Here is a 20,851-nt window from a genome sequence, read left to right as displayed (position 1 = left end):
CTCAAACCTCCCACCAGTTGAGAAACGCTGCTTTACACCATTGATGTTGGATCCATTTTGCATGCTTGGTTTCCAGGTTGGCTTGATCTGTTTCCTCTTTCTCTCAATACCATAGAACTAGGATTCCCATTCTATTCCTATTGTCCCACTGTGTCATTCCCAGAATTCCTATTATATTATTATTGTCCCACTGTGTCATTCCCATAATTCCTATTATATTCTTATTGTCCCACTGTGTCATTCCCATAATTCCTATTATATTCCTGTTGTCCCACTGTGTCATTCCCATAATTCCTATTATATTCCTGTTGTCCCACTGTGTCATTCCCATAATTCCTATTATATTCCTGTTGTCCCACTGTGTCATTCCCAGAATTCCTATTATATTCCTGTTGTCCCACTGTGTCATTCCCATAATTCCTATTATATTCTTATTGTCCCTCTGTGTCATTCCCAGAATTCCTATTATATTCCTGTTGTCCCACTGTGTCATAACTGGAATTCCTATACTATTTCTATGGTCATAACACTGTTCTGTGATCTATTGTCAGGCCACTATCTGTGCCTCACACCTGTCCCTCTTATCTGGTAACCCCTGCCCAGTGTTACTAGACAGCTCTCAGACGTTAAGCATAGATATGACTCTCTGAGGTCATTAAAGATCCTATGGCACTTATCGTAAGAGTAGGGGTATTAACCCCAGTGTCCTGGCTAAATTCCCAATTTGGCCCTAAAACCTGTAACTATTCCCCAGGTCGTTACTGTAAACGAGAACGTGTTCTCAGTCAACTTACCTGGTAAAATAACGGATAAATAAAATGTAAAAAATAAAATAGGCTACATGGCATTTTCATCGAGATTCTGTATTGGCCTACAGTGCCCATGCCTCCTTAGTCATTAAAAAATACTTACTTGAAACAATTTATTTGGTCACCGCTGATAAAGGCATGACATACAGTATATGTGACAACCATGTCTATCAATGTGGCGCTCCCCCTAAAACAGCTTTGTAAAGGTCCAAATACTATGATATAGGCTTACCGTTTCCCTGTAATTGTGAGGTTTGCATCCTTATTTCTAAGTTGTCAGCCTCATCAAATGTATGAATGCTTAGCTCTGATATATTACAACTTGCTCGTACCACTGAGCTAGCTACACACCCAATATCACCGTGCGCAATTCCACTCTCTCTGTCACTTTATTGCGTCCAAACCCGTGTGTTCAAGCTAACCGGATGCTTTTGGTTGGCGCGTGAGAACTTCGAAGTCGTCCGTAGGGCTGTACCTCTCGTTTCTCTCTGGACCATCTGACAAGCCTGCTGCGTGTTACCCATGAGTTCTCGCTCATATAACTGAAGTTTAGAGTTGACTTTGATTTTAGCTATCCTCGAACGGTCTTCTTCGCTCCTCACCACTAGCGCACTGGACCAGCGAGACGCACAGGAAAGGAGGCGGTTCTGTGGGCATTTTGTACAGCCGCGAACCTCAGATATACGATTAAGAAAATATTAATACCAACAGAAATCTTGAGGAAAGAGCAGAGGGATCACGAATCGACAGTTCTTTGCCTAATTTAACCGTAAACCTATAATAAATACGCTTGTCCACTAAACTTTTGATGCTTTCAATTGCGCGCTTTAAATGTTTTCTTAATAATTTCGAGCAAAAAGCTAATTTATGATGACGACAATGCAAATTAGCGACAGTATAGGATAGGTTACAAAGTTACTGTTGCCACTGTCAAATGATCTTGTAATCATATTATTCGATGGAACCTCATGTTAAAGGTTTAACGGTAATTGGGATTATCATATTACCAATTTAACATTTTCTTCAACTTGCATTTGACATACCGCACATGTCAAAATGCCATGAGCATTTTCTTTTGTGGTCGTGACTTGATTTATAGATCACTTATTTACGAAATTCGAAGTAGACCCTGACATTGGAGGAATTAAATTATGACCTAGTCCAAGTAGGCTAATTATTATTCAACGCGGAGAAGTTGATCATGACTTCGATTTCAGTTGGCTAAATCACCAACGTAGATATGGGATCACTGTTAAATAGGTGATTTAAACTGTATTCCGTTGTATTTAATAGGCCTACTTCTATCGGTAGGCCTATATTGGCTAACCATGTTAGGGAGCCCATCAAATAACGGCGGCATTAGAATGTTGGTGCCCCCGGCAACCAACGACGAAAGGCGGGTTGAATTTGTGGCTCTTACCGCAGTTCATATGGAAAGGAGCGAACCATCGACCCCGGAGCGCGCGCACCCCTCTCACCGCACCGGGCTCCTCGGTACCCCGCTGCCGGGGCGTCCTGGACCACGGGCGACCACCTCAGCCTCCAGCAAGCGCTACAGAAAGTTTCAGAACTTCTTGTACAACGTACTGGAGAGACCACGAGGATGGGCATTCATCTACCATGCGTTCATGTAAGTAATTGTTTTTCAATACAATGAAGGCTACTAGTGTCATCGCATTTGCTGAAAGTATATCTTTACGTTGGCTTATTTTTATTTACATACATTTTTATTTGTTTTTACGTCATTGTTAACTTCTTTGCATTGAAACATTTCATGTTGTATCTTGAATAACGCAACAGCCAAGCTTTCCTCGGAGTAGTTTTCTAATTAGCCAGGTGGAGTCAGTGGAGTTGCTTATTTGGCAATTAACTCACACATTCGACATACAACATGGGGCCTCACACTCAATTTTTGTCCTTCATCACTTGATTAAATCACAGTTAGATCTTTGCTTTCAAATTAATTTACAGTTTGTTTTGGACAAAATCATCAGAAATTTTTCAAAGTCTCTCACTAAACATCCACGGTAACTACAGAGACATTTGTCATTGACGTTATGGACAGGCTACCTGCCGCCCGTTGGGTTAGTCCTATGATAACCTCACCAGGTGGCAGGGTTGGTTAAAGGTGCTTCCCAGCGGAAACAGTTCGGTAGAGTTTGTATATTATGATGACATTTGTGACGTTTTTGTTCATTTTAAACTTTTTTTTCAACTGTTCAGGCACATTTTTTTTCTGGAGGCAAGCCCCTTCTTCAGTGCTTAAATTGAAGCATGCTGACGCCTTAACTCTTGAAGTCCCTCTGCTATTTAGGGAGAGGCAACATCTATTTCTAAAAAAGAAACCCACTTTAAATCTTAGCTTTTTAACTTGTTCATTCTGTATGTTTTTTAAACATAAAATCAATCCAAATGCCCAGATTTCTGTAGGCGGGAACCCGATCGATGTGAGAACTATCTAATGAATAAATATCTTGTCCATCTGAAACATTTTTGCAAGAATTAGAGAACATTTATCTAGTCTTTTAGCACGTTTTGCTCACTGTCAGTTGACCAAAACAATGATTTAAAATTAAGTGGTGGATGGGAATGTGGATTATGGCTGGTTTACATGGTACGCAAAATACAGCATCCCCAAGTTGTCATGTGTGTTAGAGGGACCATTGGAGGGCCAATTGTGTAAAGAAGAAAACATTTCCTCTGAACAAATTTAATTTACAGCAGCGTTTTGGTGACAGTCGAGGTAAATGATACAAAACAGAATGTAATTACCAAAATGTATGGTACTTATGTATGTATGAACACAATATTCCACAGTATTCCTATGGTACCACAATATTCCACAGTATTCCTATCGTACCACAATATTCCACAGTATTTTGCTATGGTACCACAATATTCCACAGTATTCCTATGGTACCACAATATTCCACAGTATTCCTATGGTACCACAATATTCCACAGTATTCCTATGGTACCACAATATTCCACAGTATTCCTATGGTACCACAATAAACTTCTGCTAACTGTGAGTTCCGACTTCATTGCTTCGGGGTCCTATTGCACATATGCCCCTAAGTGTATACAATATATTGGCTACATAGCTCTATCCAATCCAATCATTTATCTCCTATTAACACTGCGAATGATGAGGTTATCCACCAGCACTCTGAATCCATCACAACCCTGGCTTTCCCCCATTAACGATCATTCTTCACTGGTGCTCAGGCAGTACTGGTGCTATCCCTATGGCATTTCTGGAGCCTATCTCAGAGCTGAGAGGGAGAGGGAGAGGGAGAGAGGATGTTGGCAGTTCTATTGTTGTTCTTTCTCCCTCAGAGTGGTGGGCAGAGTGCTAAGTTGCTGGGATCATGTTTCAGATGCCAGGCCGTCTGAGACTCTCACGGACTCTGTTCTTATGGACGGGAGAGAGGGGGTTGTCCGGCTCTCTCTCTCCCTCTCTGCCAGGCACTAAGACTAAAGTCATCACACCACTTTCCCAACTCCTGTGTTTTTAACACATACACGCACACACACGCACGCACGCACGCACGCACGCACGCACGCACGCACGCACGCACGCACGCACGCACGCACGCACGCACGCACGCACGCGCATGCACATATGCATTAATCTGTTAGCCAAGGTTGATGTGCTCTGCTCTACAACACGCATCCCTACAATTGCCTACATGTTTGTGTGTGTGTGTTCGCACTTTGGGTTGTTGGATGAACTCTCATGTAATGCCATTAGCCACACTTGTGCTTACCTGAGCACATTTCCTCCTCAATATTATTACACCTGAGCTATGCATTTCTTGTGATTAATTACAATAGTCACGTAGCATGATAATAACTACAGTATTTCTGTGTACAGGATCAGTGCTTTATTAGAGAGCCTCATTAAGACATGGTTGGTTAATCTATCTATCATAATTGAATCGAGCCACACAGTGCTGCGTGGGGAGATAGAGTACACATCGAGTGCTAATATCCCTAGATCGTTTAATTAGGCCTGGGCTCCGAACACGGACAGGCAGCTGGTGCAGATGTGTCATTCCTAGAAAGAGAGGGTTACATGGCAGAGTTGCATGGCAGAGTTGCATGGCAGAGTTGCATGGCAGGGTTATGTGGCAGGGTCACGTGGCAGGTCACATGGCAGGGTCACATGGCAGGGTCACATGGCAGGGTCACGTGGCAGAGTTACATGGCAGGGTCACATGTATAGGAAAAGGAAGTCAAATGGAGGCTCATCATTCAGTAGGGCGAGTTCCCTAAAGACTGATCAAAGGTCAGCTTTACTTTCTTTTCATATTTGAGATTAGAATTTGCAAGCGGGTAAGCTGATCCCAGAACTTCTATCCAAACCGTTCAACTTGGACACCCACTTCGACTCCTTTCTCAAGCTTCTGTCGAACAACCGCTGAACCAGAGATACAGAGACACACAGCACCATTCACGGGGCTTCCCCTGGTTTCAGCACCTGGTCATACACACACGCACGTACACACACTCTTGATTCCAGACTGGTGATGTTTTGACTAGAGAACTGGCTGAGCCCTGGGTGATGACTGAGGGAGAGGCTGAACTAAATGCTTTGTGTCCTGTGAGAACCTGGGAGATTAAGGAGAGTCATTGAAACATAGCCTCAGCCTGCATCCCTACGGGCCCTGGTCAAAGTAGTGCTCTACATAGTGAATAGATAGAGTGCCATTTGGGATGCAGACTGAGTCCGTGAGGTGCTGCTGCTCTTCCTGACAACGTTGTCCTAACAAATTCCTGTGCTCACCAACCTGAACCGTTGCTAAGACACACGGCCTTACGTCCGACGAGCTTTTCGTTTAAATGTTGCGGAGAAAGTTTGTGTTAAGTACCACATTTTAAAACAGGAGCTCCACTTACATAAAATCCTGAAACCTCTTTGTTGCCCTTCAGGGGGGAGGTGGGGGGGTTGTAAGAAGAGAGTGTGTGTGCATGTGATGCTACTTAGGAGCACAGGGACCTTGGTAAACAGTGTGTGCGTGGTGTCAATCCGTCAGATGCCTGGCATTCAGCTGGATCAGGTTCACGCAGCTACGTTCCACCTGACCTTTGACCCCTCACCCATTCCCACCCATGCCACATATAGTTGTTTCACATGGTCTCGTCCCTGTAGCTCAGCCCTCCTACAGGGGGACCAGCAGGGTCAGGGGACTCTGTTCGTGTCCCAAAAGGCACCCTATTCCCTGTAGAGGGCACTTTTGACTAGAACCCTAAAATAAGTGCCCGAAATAGGGATGAAGGTGGCATTTGGGACGCAGACCACAGTCTAAAAGCGGGTGGCTCTATTGTTGGCGGTCGGACTGGACTGTATGTACCAGTCGGTGCCAAGTGAATGCCAGTCCACGGCCCAGACTGGAGCTGTTAGGCAACAATATCTTGATCTTTTTAGCTAGGGGCTCAGAGAGGCGGGTGGGTGGGGGGGGCATAGACCCCAATGAGCACAATGTTCCCGTCCCATCCGGTGTGGGACGGGAAAAGCAGGCGAGCCAGAGACAGGACTGACCAGAGGGAGTGATTGATTAACTCCGTGGAGGGTGAAAATACACCAGTCATCTATTATTGATGTCTTTGTGCTAAAGGAACAGAAGGGAGAGTAGAGATGGTCCAGGAGCATCAGAACAGAAGGGAGAGTAGAGATGGGCCTGGAGCATCAGAACAGAAGGGAGAGTAGAGATGGGCCTGGAGCATCAGAACAGAAGGGAGTGTAGAGATGGGCCTGGAGCATCAGAACAGAAGGGAGTGTAGAGATGGGCCTGGAGCATCAGAACAGAAGGGAGAGTAGAGATGGGCCTGGAGCATCAGAACAGAAGGGAGAGTAGAGATGGGCCTGGAGCATCAGAACAGAAGGGAGAGTAGAGATGGGCCTGGAGCATCAGAACAGAAGGGAGTGTAGAGATGGGCCTGGAGCATCAGAACAGAAGGGAGAGTAGAGATGGGCCTGGAGCATCAGAACAGAAGGGAGAGTAGAGATGGGCCTGGAGCATCAGAACAGAAGGGAGAGTAGAGATGGGCCTGGAGCATCAGAAAAGAAGGGAGAGTAGAGATGGGCCTGGAGCATCAGAACAGAAGGGAGAGTAGAGATGGGCCTGGAGCATCAGAACAGAAGGGAGAGTAGAGATGGGCCTGGAGCATCAGAACAGAAGGGAGAGTAGAGATGGGCCTGGAGCATCAGAACAGAAGGGAGAGTAGAGATGGGCCTGGAGCATCAGAACAGAAGGGAGAGTAGAGATGGGCCTGGAGCATCAGAACAGAAGGGAGAGTAGAGATGGGCCTGGAGCATCAGAACAGAAGGGAGAGTAGAGATGGGCCTGGAGCATCAGAACAGAAGGGAGAGTAGAGATGGGCCTGGAGCATCAGAACAGAAGGGAGTGTAGAGATGGGCCTGGAGCATCAGAACAGAAGGGAGTGTAGAGATGGGCCTGGAGCATCAGAACAGAAGGGAGAGTAGAGATGGGCCTGGAGCATCAGAACAGAAGGGAGAGTAGAGATGGGCCTGGAGCAGTCAAAGGGGTTGATGATGGTGTGTGTATCGGTCTTAATTAAACGTTTGACAATCCTGGGCCCATATTCACAAAGCTTCTCAAAGTAGAATGGTTGATCTACACTCTTAGAAAAAAAGGATTCCAAAAGGGTTCCTCGTCTGTACCCATAGGATAAATGCAAAACTGATTCTAGATCAGCCGTCCTCTAAGACACTTTACAAATACAGGCCCAGAGATGGTGAGTGGAGGCCTAATTGAGATACTGCGGTCAGAGAGACAGACAACAGGTTTTATGAGGTAACCAATGACATGAGATGGCTGAGGTCAAGGCAAACTGAGGGCTTACCGTCATGGTTCTTACATCATGGTTGTGTGTTCGTTGTCTCTCCCTCGGAGTAGCTTCACTCCCGTTGATTTATACAAATGTTCTCTCAATTAACCATTCAGAAAACAGCCATAGTCAGACACATCTAGTCATCGAGTTTTGTGAATTGGCAGGGATACACACGTACACACAGGAGTTGCGTGTATAAGAGAATACTTTAGTGCTTGCTGTGCTGTTGCTGCCTTTTAATAATTCATTGTTTGTGCTTTTAAAGAAATTACGCAGCAATCATGAGTCCAATGGGAATGTAGACCTTTTCTCTCTCCTATTCTCTGTTTATGTCTGTCTCTGTATCTCTCTCTCTCTGTGTCTTCGATCTCTCCATCATGGGACTGCTCCGTCCATTAGCTCTTGACTCTGAACTGGAGCTGAGGATGAGCACAGGGCCTCTGTCACTTCTCAATAGCCAATCATGACTGCTACTAGAACAAGTATTTTACCAAAACGTTCAAATAAAACATTAGATAACATATCTGCTCGCCGGTTCTGATACATGTGAAAGTCAACAGTTGTGAACTACAGTTGTGAATTAAGGTGACCAGCTCATTTATAAATAAGTAATGATTATTTGTATGTGTTCAGGCCCTTCATTTGGGCCTGAACACACCAGTACTGGCACCTAGTTATAAACATTACTGGCACTCAAAATAAATTGTGGCACCTAATTTCAGTCCCCTTTAAGCATTGTAAATAAGCCAAGTGCTCTTAACCCACACAACCATGCTGATCTTGGGGCTTTCTCTGTCTCCCCACCTGTCTGGGCTCGGTTTGGTTGGACGGTCTGAGTGTCTAACTCACTGGCCACCTAACCTGTCCATTAAGTGTGTCAGCAGTACTTTGGTAACAACAATTAACACTGTGTAACGCAGACGCTGGGAGCCAGGAAGCAAGTACAGGGGGTGAATTTAATCATCCAAAAACCATGGACCAATACAAAACAAGAGTAGTATCTGAACATGAGGAACATAACTAACACTGTCTGGGGAAGAACCAAAGGGAGTGACATATATAGGAGAGGTGATCATAGAAGTGATGGAGTCCAGGTGAGTCTCATGAGGTCCAGGCGTGCGTAATGATAGTGCCAGGTGTGCATAATGATAGTGGCAGGCGTGTGTAACGATAGTGCCAGGTGTGTGTAACGATAGTGCCAGGCGTGTGTAACGATAGTGCCAGGCGTGTGTAACGATAGTGCCAGGCGTGTGTAACGATAGTGCCAGGCGTGTGTAACGATAGTGCCAGGCGTGTGTAACGATAGTGCCAGGCGTGTGTAACGATAGTGCCAGGCGTGTGTAACGATAGTGCCAGGCGTGTGTAACGATAGTGCCAGGCGTGTGTAACGATAGTGCCAGGCGTGTGTAATGATAGTGCCAGGCGTGTGTAATGATAGTGCCAGGTGTGTGTAATGATAGTGCCAGGCGTGCGTAATAATAAGTAAACGAGCGCCAGAGAGGGGTAGCGGGAGTAGACGTGACACGCTGCCCGTTTTTTAAACCACATGGCAGAAAACCCATTAAAACTCCCCTTTGAAAAATCACAGCGTGACGTTTGTGGCTGTGTTTTAATTATTAAGGCGACTAACTTATGTCAGCAAGGAGCTTTTTATGTTTCCATGTTTGCTTGCCGCCCCAGTCAGCATATGAATGTGTTTATTGATGACTAAGGAGGAGGCGTACCAAATGGCACCCTATTCCCTACAGAGTGCACTACTTTTGACCAGAGCCACATGGTAGCTGAATGGACCCTGGTCAAAAGTATTGCACTACATAGGGAATAGGGTTCCATTTGGGAGGTTCCCCATAAAGCGGCTGAAGGAGAAACGCCACACAGCACTTTGAGGATTTTAACCTGCTCCTGACTGCTCCTGACTGCAGATTAGCTGCTTGTTGTTCATTACTCGGCTTTTATCAGTTCACCTCAGTCGGCGGTGTAAATTCTGCTCCATTAAGGATCCTCTATGGATGTTTTTTCTCTTCCTCTACCACCCTCCCTCTCTTTCTCCCACCCTCCCTCTCTTTCTCCCACCCTCCCTCTCTTTCTCCCACTCTCGGTCTCTTTCTCCCACCCTCGGTCTCTTTCTCCCACCCTCGGTCTCTTTCTCCCACCCTCGGTCTCTTTCTCCCACCCTCGGTCTCTTTCTCCCACCCTCGGTCTCTTTCTCCCACCTTCGGTCTCTTTCTCCCACCCTCGGTCTCTTTCTCCCACCCACCCTCCCTCTCTTTCTCCCACCCTCGGTCTCTTTCTCCCACCCTCGGTCTCTTTCTCCCACCCTCGGTCTCTTTCTCCCACCCTCGGTCTCTTTCTCCCACCCTCCCTCTCTTTCTCCCACCCTCCCCCTCTTTCTCCCACCCTCGGTCTCTTTCTCCCACCCTCCCTCTCTTTCTCCCACTCTCGGTCTCTTTCTCCCACCCTCGGTCTCTTTCTCCCACCCTCGGTCTCTTTCTCCCACCCTCGGTCTCTTTCTCCCACCCTCGGTCTCTTTCTCCCACCCTCCCTCTCTTTCTCCCACCCTCGGTCTCTTTCTCCCACCCTCGGTCTCTTTCTCCCACCCTCGGTCTCTTTCTCCCACCCTCGGTCTCTTTCTCCCACCCTCGGTCTCTTTCTCCCACCCTCCCTCTCTTTCTCCCACCCTCCCTCTCTTTCTCCCACCCTCCCTCTCTTTCTCCCACCCTCCCTCTCTTTCTCCCACCCTCGGTCTCTTTCTCCCACCCTCGGTCTCTTTCTCCCACCCTCGGTCTCTTTCTCCCACCCTCGGTCTCTTTCTCCCACCCTCCCTCTCTTTCTCCCACCCTCGGTCTCTTTCTCCCACCCTCCCTCTCGTTCTCCCACCCTCCCTCTCGTTCTCCCACCCTCCCTCTCTTTCTCCCACCCTCGGTCTCTTTCTCCCACCCTCGGTCTCTTTCTCCCACCCTCGGTCTCTTTCTCCCACCCTCCCTCTCTTTCTCCCACCCTCCCTCTCTTTCTCCCACCCTCGGTCTCTTTCTCCCACCCTCCCTCTCGTTCTCCCACCCTCCCTCTCTTTCTCCCACCCTCCCTCTCTTTCTCCCACCCTCCCTCTCTTTCTCCCACCCTCCCTCTCTTTCTCCCACCCTCCCTCTCTTTCTCCCACCCTCCCTCTCTTTCTCCCACCCTCCCTCTCTTTCTCCCACCCTCCCTCTCTTTCTCCCACCCTCGGTCTCTTTCTCCCACCCTCCCTCTCTTTCTCCCACCCTCTCTTTCTCCCACCCTCGGTCTCTTTCTCCCACCCTCGGTCCAACCTACCCTCTGTCCCTGCTATGTGGGAACATCATCTCTCATTAACTCACCTTGTTTAATTGACCCCCCCCTCTCTCTTTCTCTATCTATCTCCCTTCTCTCTCATCTCTCTCTCTCCCTCTCCACCATGTCTTGATTTGCTTGTTATTTCTTCTCCCTTTACCCACTGTGTGTCTCTGTCAGAGAGGTGAATTGAGGAAAGGAGGCATTAACAATGAAAGGATGTTTTGAACCTAAAGGGAGAATTACTACAGGACGTACAATAGCAATGAACCATCACACACAACCCCCAAAAGAGACACACTGATCCAAGGTCACAGTACCTCAGATAAAGACTCATCTTGTATTTTTAAACTTCTCCCTCTGAGAGGAACAAACCAAAGTCCTAGTTACTTCTGTGTTGTTACAGTTCTTCTGTAATTGTCAGCAGAGCTTGAACTTTCAGACCTAAAACGGAGAGAGAGGGAGGCCAGAAAGTTTAGTCTGGTTTGGATGGTAGAGGTTTTTAGGACAGGCTAGGTTGAAGGGTTGAAGTACCTGAAACTGGCAGCTATCTTAAACGGTAAATGAGGTGTGAGGACAACACAGCCAAGTCTCCCTTATTTTCTCTCTCTCTCTCAATTCAATTCAAGGGGCTTTATTGGCATGGGAAACGTGTTAACATTGCCAAAGCAAGTAAGGTAGATAATATTAAAAGTGAAATAAACTAAAAATGAACAGTAAACATTACACATACAGAAGTTTCAAAACAATAAAGACATTACAAATGTCATATTATATATATACAGTGTTTTAACAATGTACAAATGGTAAAGGACACAAGATAAAATAAATAAGCATAAATATGGGTTGTATTTACAATGGTGTGTGTTCTTCACTGGTTGCCCTTTTCTCGTGGCAACAGGTCACAAATCTTGTTGCTGTGATGGCACACTGTGGAATTTCACCCAGTAGATATGGGAGTTTATCAAAATTGGATTTGTTTTCAAATTCTTTGGATCTGTGTAATCTGAGGGAAATATGTCTCTCTAATATGGTCATACATTGGGCAGGAGGTTAGGAAGTGCAGCTCAGTTTCCACATCATTTTGTGGGCAGTGAGCACATAGCCTGTCTTCTCTTGAGAGCCATGTCTGCCTACGGCGTCCTTTCTCAATAGCAAGGCTATGCTCACTGAGTCTGTATATAGTCAAAGCTTTCCTTAATTTTGGTTCAGTCACAGTGGTCAGGTATTCTGCCGCTGTGTACTCTCTGTGTAGGGCCAAATAGCATTCTAGTTTGCTCTGTTTTTTTGTTAATTCTTTCCAATGTGTCAAGTAATTATCTTTTTGTTTTCTCATGATTTGGTTGGGTCTAATTGTGCTGCTATCCTGGGGCTCTGTAGGGTGTGTTTGTGTTTGTGAACAGAGCCCCAGGACCAGCTTGCTTAGGGGACTCTTCTCCAGGTTCATCTCTCTGTAGGTGATGGCTTTGTTGTGGAAGGTTTGGGAATCGCTTCCTTTTAAGTGGTTATAGAATTTAACGGCTCTTTTCTGGATTTTGATAATTAGTGGGTATCGGCCTAATTCTGCTCTGCGTGCATTATTTGGTGTTCTACGTTGTACACGGAGGATATTTTTGCAGAATTCCGCGTGCAGAGTCTCAATTTGGTGTTTGTCCCATTTTGTGAAGTCTTGGTTGGTGAGCGGACCCCAGTCCTCACAACCATAAAGGGCAATGGGCTCTATGACTGATTCAAGTATTTTTTAGCCAAATCCTAATTGGTATGTTGAAGTTTATGTTCCTTTTGATGGCATAGAATGCCCTTCTTGCCTTGTCTCTCAGATCGTTCACAGCTTTGTGGAAGTTACCTGTGGCGCTGATGTTTAGGCCAAGGTATGTATAGTTTTTTGTGTGCTCTAGGGCAACAGTGTCTAGATGGAATTTGTATTTGTGGTCCTGGTGACTGGACCTTTTTTGGAACACCATTATTTTGGTCTTACTGAGATTTACTGTCAGGGCCCAGGTCTGACAGAATCTGTGCATAAGATCTAGGTGCTGCTGTAGGCTCCCCTTAGTTGGTGACAGAAGCACCAGATCATCAGCAAACAGCAGGCATTTGACTTTGGATTCTAGTAGGGTGAGGCCGGGTGCTGCAGACTTTTCTAGTGCCCGCGCCAATTCGTTGATATATATGTTGAAGAGGGTGGGGCTTAAGCTGTATCCCTGTCTCACCCCACGACCCTGTGTGAAGAAATGTGTGTGTTTTTTTGCCAATTTTAACGGCACACTTGTTGTTTGTGTACATGGATTTTATAATGTCGTATGTTTTACCCCCAACACCACTTTCCATCAGTTTGTATAGCAGATGCTCATGCCAAATTGAGTCAAAGGCTTTTTTGAAATCAACAAAGCATCTCACTCTCTCTCTCTCTCTCTGTCTCTGTCTCTGTCTCTGTCTCTGTCTCTGTCTCTGTCTCTGTCACTCTCGCTCTCTGTCACTCTCTCTGTCACTCTCTCTCTCTGTCACTCTCTCTCTCTGTCACTCTCTCTCTCTGTCACTCTCTCTCTCTGTCTCTCTCTCTCTCTCTCTCTTCTGACTCTCTCTCTTCACTCTTCTCTCTCTCTGTCTCTCTCTCTCTCTCTTCTCTCTCTCTCTTCTCCTGACTCTCTCTCTCTGTCACTCTCCTCTCTTCTGACTCTCTCTCTCTGTCACTCTCCTCTCTTCTGACTCTCTCTCTTCACTCTTCTCTCTCTCTGTCTCTCTCTCTCTCTCTTCTCTCTCTCACTTCTCCTGACTCTCTCTCTCTGTCACTCTCTCTCTCTTCTGTCTCTCTCTCTCTTCTGTCTCTCTCTCTCTCTCTTCTGACTCTCTCTCTCTGTCACTCTCTCTTCTCCCTCTCTGTCTCTGTCTCTCTCTCTCTCTCTCTCTCTCTCTCTCTCTCTCTCTCTCTCTCTCTCTCTCTCTCTCTCTCTCTCTCTCTCTCTCTCTCTCTCTCTCTCTCTCTTCTGACTCTCTCTCTTCACTCTTCTTTCTCTCTCTCTCTCTCTCTGTCACTCTCTCTTTTCTCTGTCTCTGTCTCTCTCTGTCTCTCTCTCTCTCTCTTCACTCTTCTTTCTCTCTGTCTCTCTCTCTGTCACTCTCTCTTCTCTCTGTCTCTGTCTCTCTGTCTCTGTCTCTGTCTCTCTCTCTGTCTCTCTCTCTCTGTCACTCTCTCTTCTCTCTGTCTCTGTCTCTGTCTCTCTCTCTCTCTCTCAACCCCTGGGTGTCTTCATTAGGCCCTGCTGTGCAGACTGGGACAGTGTGTGTGTCCCAAATGGCACCATTTTCTTTATGCAGTGCACTACTACATAGGGAATAGGGTGCAATTTGGGACGAAGTCTGGGAGACAGCAGCAGTTCCAGCAGCTCTGCACACTACCCCTTTGATAAAGGAGCACATCTTGTTATTTTTACGCACCACTCATGTGAAGGAAACACTAACTATGTAATTGAGTGGCTAACGAGATTAGGGTGAGTGTAACTGGATTGAATCCGAACTGGTCGCAGGTGATGTGATTCTTTGGGATTGGGTCTGGGGGGGGGGGGGGGGGGTTCTGTGGTCTTGACTTCTGAGCTTCTGGTTTCTCTCTTGCTCTCTCTCCCGAAGTGTATCACTTTTTGCTTTTTTGTTGCCCTCTCTCTGCCTCTCTACTCTACCCTCTACCCCTCTTCCCATTTGTCCCCCTCCCCTGCCTGCATCTGGCCCATGTTTGTCCAGCCATGGGTTTCTGTCATGTGTTTGACACCTCTTTCGATGTCCGGTCACATTCTGCAGCAACTGTCAAAGCCTCTTGTCGGAGAGGGAGGAGGTAGAGAGAGGGAGGAGGTAGAGAGAGGGAGGAGGTAGAGAGAGGGAGGAGGTAGAGAGAGGGAGGAGGTAGAGAGGGAGGAGGTAGAGAGAAGGAGGACAGAGACAGGGAGGAGGTAGAGACAGGGAGGAGGTAGAGACAGGGAGGAGGTAGAGACAGGGAGGAGGTAGAGACAGGGAGGACAGAGACAGGGAGGAGGTAAAGAGAGGGAGGACAGAGACAGGGAGGAGGTAGAGAGGGGGAGGACAGAGACAGGGAGGAGGTAGAGAGGGGGAGGGAGGAGGTAGAGAGGGAGGGAGGAGGTAGAGAGGGGGAGGGAGGAGGTAGAGAGGGGGAGGGAGGAGGTAGAGACAGGGAGGGAGGAGGTAGAGACAGGGAGGGAGGAGGTAGAGACAGGGAGGGAGGAGGTAGAGACAGGGAGGGAGGAGGTAGAGAGGGGGAGGAGGTAGAGAGAGACAGGGAGGACAGAGAGAGACAGGGAGGAGGTAGAGACAGAGAGGGAGGACAGAGACAGGGAGGAGGTAGAGACAGGGAGGAGGTAGAGAGAGGGAGGACAGAGACAGGGAGGAGGTAGAGAGGGGGAGGACAGAGACAGGGAGGAGGAAGAGACAGGGAGGAGGAAGAGACAGGGAGGAGGAAGAGACAGGGAGGAGGAAGAGACAGGGAGGAGGAAGAGACAGGGAGGAGGAAGAGACAGGGAGGAGGTAGAGACAGGGAGGAGGTAGAGACAGGGAGGAGGTAGAGACGGGGAGGACAGAGACGGGAAGGAGGTAGAGAGGGGGAGGACAGAGACGGGAAGGAGGTAGAGACGGGAAGGAGGTAGAGACAGGGAGGAGGTAGAGACAGGGAGGAGGTAGAGACAGGGAGGAGGTAGAGACAGGGAGGAGGTAGAGACAGGGAGGAGGTAGAGACAGGGAGGAGGACAGAGACAGGGAGGAGGTAGAGAGGGGGAGGACAGACAGGGAGGAGGTAGAGAGGGGGAGGACAGAGACAGGGAGGAGGTAGAGAGGGGGAGGACAGAGACAGGGAGGAGGTAGAGAGAGGGAGGACAGAGACAGGGAGGAGGTAGAGACAGGGAGGAGGTAGAGACAGGGAGGAGGTAGAGACAGGGAGGAGGTAGAGACAGGGAGGAGGTAGAGACAGGGAGGAGGTAGAGACAGGGAGGACAGAGACAGAGAGGGAGGACAGAGACAGAGAGGGAGGACAGAGACAGGGAGGAGGTAGAGAGGGGGAGGACAGAGACAGGGAGGAGGTAGAGAGGGGGAGGACAGAGACAGGGAGGAGGAAGAGACATGGAGGAGGTAGAGAGAGGGAGGACAGAGACAGAGAGGAGGTAGAGAGAGGGAGGACAGAGACAGGGAGGAGGTAGAGACAGGGAGGAGGTAGAGACAGGACAGAGACAGGGAGGAGGTAGAGACAGGACAGAGACAGGGAGGAGGTAGAGACAGGACAGAGACAGGGAGGAGGTAGAGACAGAGAGGAGGTAGAGAGAGGGAAGTCAGAGACAGGGAGGAGGTAGAGACAGGGAGGAGGTAGAGACAGGGAGGAGGTAGAGACAGGGAGGAGGTAGAGACAGGGAGGAGGTAGAGACAGGGAGGAGGTGGAGAGAGGGAGGAAGTAGAGAGGGGGAGGAGGAAGAGACATGGAGGAGGTAGAGAGAGGGAGGACAGAGACAGGGAGGAGGACAGAGACAGGGAGGAGGTAGAGACAGGGAGGAGGTAGAGACAGGGAGGACAGAGACAGAGGGAGGACAGAGGACAGAGACAGGGAGGACGTAGAGAGAGGGAGGACGTAGAGAGAGGGAGGACGTAGAGAGAGGGAGGACAGAGACAGAGAGGGAGGACAGAGACAGAGAGGGAGGACAGAGACAGGGAGGAGGTAGAGAGGGGGAGGACAGAGACAGGGAGGAGGTAGAGAGGGGCAGGACAGAGACAGGGAGGAAGAAGAGACATGGAGGAGGTAGAGAGAGGGAGGACAGAGACAGAGAGGAGGTAGAGCGAGGGAGGAGGTAGAGACAGGGAGGAGGTAGAGGGAGGACAGAGACAGGGAGGAGGTAGAGGGAGGACAGAGACAGGGAGGAGGTAGAGGGAGGACAGAGACAGGGAGGAGGGCAGAGACAGGGAGGAGGACAGAGACAGGGAGGAGGACAGAGACAGGACAGAGACAGGGAGGAGGTAGAGACAGGGAGGAGGTAGAGACAGGGAGGAGGTAGAGACAGGGAGGAGGTAGAGACAGGGAGGAGGTAGAGACAGGGAGGAGGTAGAGACAGGGAGGAGGACAGAGACAGGGAGGAGGACAGAGACAGGGAGGAGGACAGAGACAGGGAGGAGGACAGAGACAGGGAGGAGGTAGAGACTGGGAGGAGGTAGAGACTGGGAGGAGGTAGAGACTGGGAGGAGGTAGAGACTGGGAGGAGGTAGAGACTGGGAGGAGGTAGAGACTGGGAGGAGGTAGAGACTGGGAGGAGGTAGAGACTGGGAGGAGGTAGAGACTGGGAGGAGGTAGAGACTGGGAGGAGGTAGAGACTGGGAGGAGGTAGAGACTGGGAGGAGGTAGAGACTGGGAGGAGGTAGAGACAGGGAGGAGGTAGAGACAGGACAGAGACAGGGAGGAGGTAGAGAGAGGGAGGAGGTAGAGAGAGGGAGGAGGTAGAGACAGGGAGGAGGTAGAGAGGGGGAGGACAGACAGGGAGGAGGTAGAGAGGGGCAGGACAGAGACAGGGAGGAGGACAGAGACAGGACAGAGACAGGGAGGAGGTAGAGACAGGGAGGAGGTAGAGACAGGGAGGAGGTAGAGACAGGGAGGAGGTAGAGACAGGGAGGAGGTAGAGACAGGGAGGAGGACAGAGACAGGGAGGAGGACAGAGACAGGGAGGAGGTAGAGACTGGGAGGAGGTAGAGACTGGGAGGAGGTAGAGACTGGGAGGAGGTAGAGACTGGGAGGAGGTAGAGACTGGGAGGAGGTAGAGACTGGGAGGAGGTAGAGACTGGGAGGAGGTAGAGACTGGGAGGAGGTAGAGACTGGGAGGAGGTAGAGACAGGGAGGAGGTAGAGAGAGGGAGGAGGTAGAGAGAGGGAGGAGGTAGAGACAGGGAGGAGGTAGAGAGGGGGAGGACAGACAGGGAGGAGGTAGAGAGGGGCAGGACAGAGACAGGGAGGAAGAAGAGACATGGAGGAGGTAGAGAGAGGGAGGACAGAGACAGAGAGGAGGTAGAGCGAGGGAGGAGGTAGAGACAGGGAGGAGGTAGAGGGAGGACAGAGACAGGGAGGAGGTAGAGACAGGGAGGAGGTAGAGGGAGGACAGAGACAGGGAGGAGGTAGAGGGAGGACAGAGACAGGGAGGAGGACAGAGACAGGGACGAGGACAGAGACAGGGAGGAGGACAGAGACAGGACAGAGACAGGGAGGAGGTAGAGACCGGGAGGAGGTAGAGACAGGGAGGAGGTAGAGACAGGGAGGAGGTAGAGACAGGGAGGAGGTAGAGACAGGGAGGAGGTAGAGACAGGGAGGAGGACAGAGACAGGGAGGAGGACAGAGACAGGGAGGAGGACAGAGACAGGGAGGAGGACAGAGACAGGGAGGAGGACAGAGACAGGGAGGAGGACAGAGACAGGGAGGAGGTAGAGACAGGGAGGAGGTAGAGACAGGGAGGAGGTAGAGAGAGGGAGGAGGTAGAGAGAGGGAGGAGGTAGAGAGGAGGACAGAGACAGGGAGGAGGTAGAGACAGGGAGGAGGTAGAGACAGGGAGGAGGTAGAGACAGGGAGGATGTAGAGACTGGGAGGAGGTAGAGACTGGGAGGAGGTAGAGACAGGGAGGAGGTAGAGACAGGACAGAGACAGGGAGGAGGTAGAGAGAGGGAGGAGGTAGAGAGAGGGAGGATGTAGAGACAGGGAGGAGGTAGAGAGGGGGAGGACAGAGACAGGGAGGAGATAGAGAGGGGGAGGACAGAGACAGGCAGGAGGTAGAGAGGGGGAGGACAGAGACAGGCAGGAGGTAGAGAGAGGGAAGACGGAGACAGGGAGGAGGTAGAGACAGGGAGAACAGAGACAGGGAGGAGGTAGAGACAGGGAGGAGGTTGAGAGAGGGAGGACAGAGACGGGGAGGATGTAGAGGGAGGAGGTAGAGACAGGGAGGATGTAGAGAGAGAGGACAGGGAGGAGGTAGAGAGGGGAGGACAGACAGGGGGAGGACAGAGACGGGGAGGAGGTAGAGAGAGGGAGGAGGTAGAGACAGGGAGGAGGTAGAGAGAGGGAGGTAGAGACAGGGAGGAGGTAGAGGGAGGACAGAGACAGGGAGGAGGTAGAGACTGGGAGGAGGTAGAGACAGGGAGGAGGTAGAGACAGGGAGGAGGTAGAGAGGGGGAGGACAGAGACAGGGAGGAAGTAGAGACAGGGAGGAGGTAGAGAGAGGGAGGACAGAGAAAGGGAGGAGGTAGAGAGGGGGAGGACAGAGACAGGGACGAGGACAGAGACAGGGAGGAGGACAGAGACAGGACAGAGACAGGGAGGAGGTAGAGACCGGGAGGAGGTAGAGACAGGGAGGAGGTAGAGACAGGGAGGAGGTAGAGACAGGGAGGAGGTAGAGACAGGGAGGAGGTAGAGACAGGGAGGAGGACAGAGACAGGGAGGAGGACAGAGACAGGGAGGAGGACAGAGACAGGGAGGAGGACAGAGACAGGGAGGAGGACAGAGACAGGGAGGAGGACAGAGACAGGGAGGAGGACAGAGACAGGGAGGAGGTAGAGACAGGGAGGAGGTAGAGACAGGGAGGAGGTAGAGAGAGGGAGGAGGTAGAGAGAGGGAGGAGGTAGAGAGGAGGACAGAGACAGGGAGGAGGTAGAGACAGGGAGGAGGTAGAGACAGGGAGGAGGTAGAGACAGGGAGGATGTAGAGACTGGGAGGAGGTAGAGACTGGGAGGAGGTAGAGACAGGGAGGAGGTAGAGACAGGACAGAGACAGGGAGGAGGTAGAGAGAGGGAGGAGGTAGAGAGAGGGAGGATGTAGAGACAGGGAGGAGGTAGAGAGGGGGAGGACAGAGACAGGGAGGAGATAGAGAGGGGGAGGACAGAGACAGGCAGGAGGTAGAGAGGGGGAGGACAGAGACAGGCAGGAGGTAGAGAGAGGGAAGACGGAGACAGGGAGGAGGTAGAGACAGGGAGAACAGAGACAGGGAGGAGGTAGAGACAGGGAGGAGGTTGAGAGAGGGAGGACAGAGACGGGGAGGATGTAGAGGGAGGAGGTAGAGACAGGGAGGATGTAGAGAGAGGGAGGACAGGGAGGAGGTAGAGAGGGGGAGGACAGACAGGGGGAGGACAGAGACGGGGAGGAGGTAGAGAGAGGGAGGAGGTAGAGACAGGGAGGAGGTAGAGAGAGGGAGGTAGAGACAGGGAGGAGGTAGAGGGAGGACAGAGACAGGGAGGAGGTAGAGACTGGGAGGAGGTAGAGACAGGGAGGAGGTAGAGACAGGGAGGAGGTAGAGAGGGGGAGGACAGAGACAGGGAGGAAGTAGAGACAGGGAGGAGGTAGAGAGAGGGAGGACAGAGAAAGGGAGGAGGTAGAGAGGGGGAGGACAGAGACAGGAAGGAGGTGGAGACAGGAAGGAGGTGGAGACAGGGAGGAAGTAGAGACAGGGAGGAGGTAGAGAGAGGGAGGACAGAGAAAGGGAGGAGGTAGAGAGGGGGAGGACAGAGACAGGAAGGAGGTGGAGACAGGAAGGAGGTGGAGACAGGGAGGAGGTGGAGACAGGGAGGAGGTGGAGACAGGGAGGAGGTGGAGACAGGGAGGAGGTGGAGACAGGGAGGAGGTGGAGACAGGGAGGAGGTGGAGACAGGGAGGTGGAGAGAGGGAGGTAGAGAGGGAGGAGGTAGAGAGGGGGAGGACAGAGACAGGGAGGAGGTAGAGACAGGGAGGAGGTAGAGAGAGAGAGGGAGGAGGTAGAGAGAGAGAGGGAGGAGGTAGAGAGAGAGAGGGAGGAGGTAGAGAGGGGGAGGAGGTAGAGAGGGGGAGGAGGTAGAGAGGGGGAGGAGGTAGAGAGGGGGAGGACAGAGACAGGG

General features: G+C 50.3%; 1 protein-coding gene across 1 annotated transcript in view; it reads left to right on the top strand.

The window, feature by feature from the left end:
• Window positions 1-1,254: 1,254 nt before the first annotated feature.
• Window positions 1,255-20,851, top strand: part of LOC124012854 (potassium voltage-gated channel subfamily KQT member 4) — a 149,257-nt gene continuing 129,660 nt past the window's right edge. The window contains exon 1 of the mRNA XM_046326859.1: window positions 1,255-2,439. Within this exon, the coding sequence (XP_046182815.1) occupies window positions 2,138-2,439 (302 nt within the window). The 5' untranslated portion in view covers window positions 1,255-2,137. The remainder of the gene's footprint in view (window positions 2,440-20,851) is intronic.

Source organism: Oncorhynchus gorbuscha, linkage group LG24 (genome assembly GCF_021184085.1).
Source record: "Oncorhynchus gorbuscha isolate QuinsamMale2020 ecotype Even-year linkage group LG24, OgorEven_v1.0, whole genome shotgun sequence".
Taxonomy (NCBI): Eukaryota; Metazoa; Chordata; class Actinopteri; order Salmoniformes; family Salmonidae; genus Oncorhynchus; species Oncorhynchus gorbuscha.
This window is presented reverse-complemented; position numbering and strand designations above follow the sequence as displayed.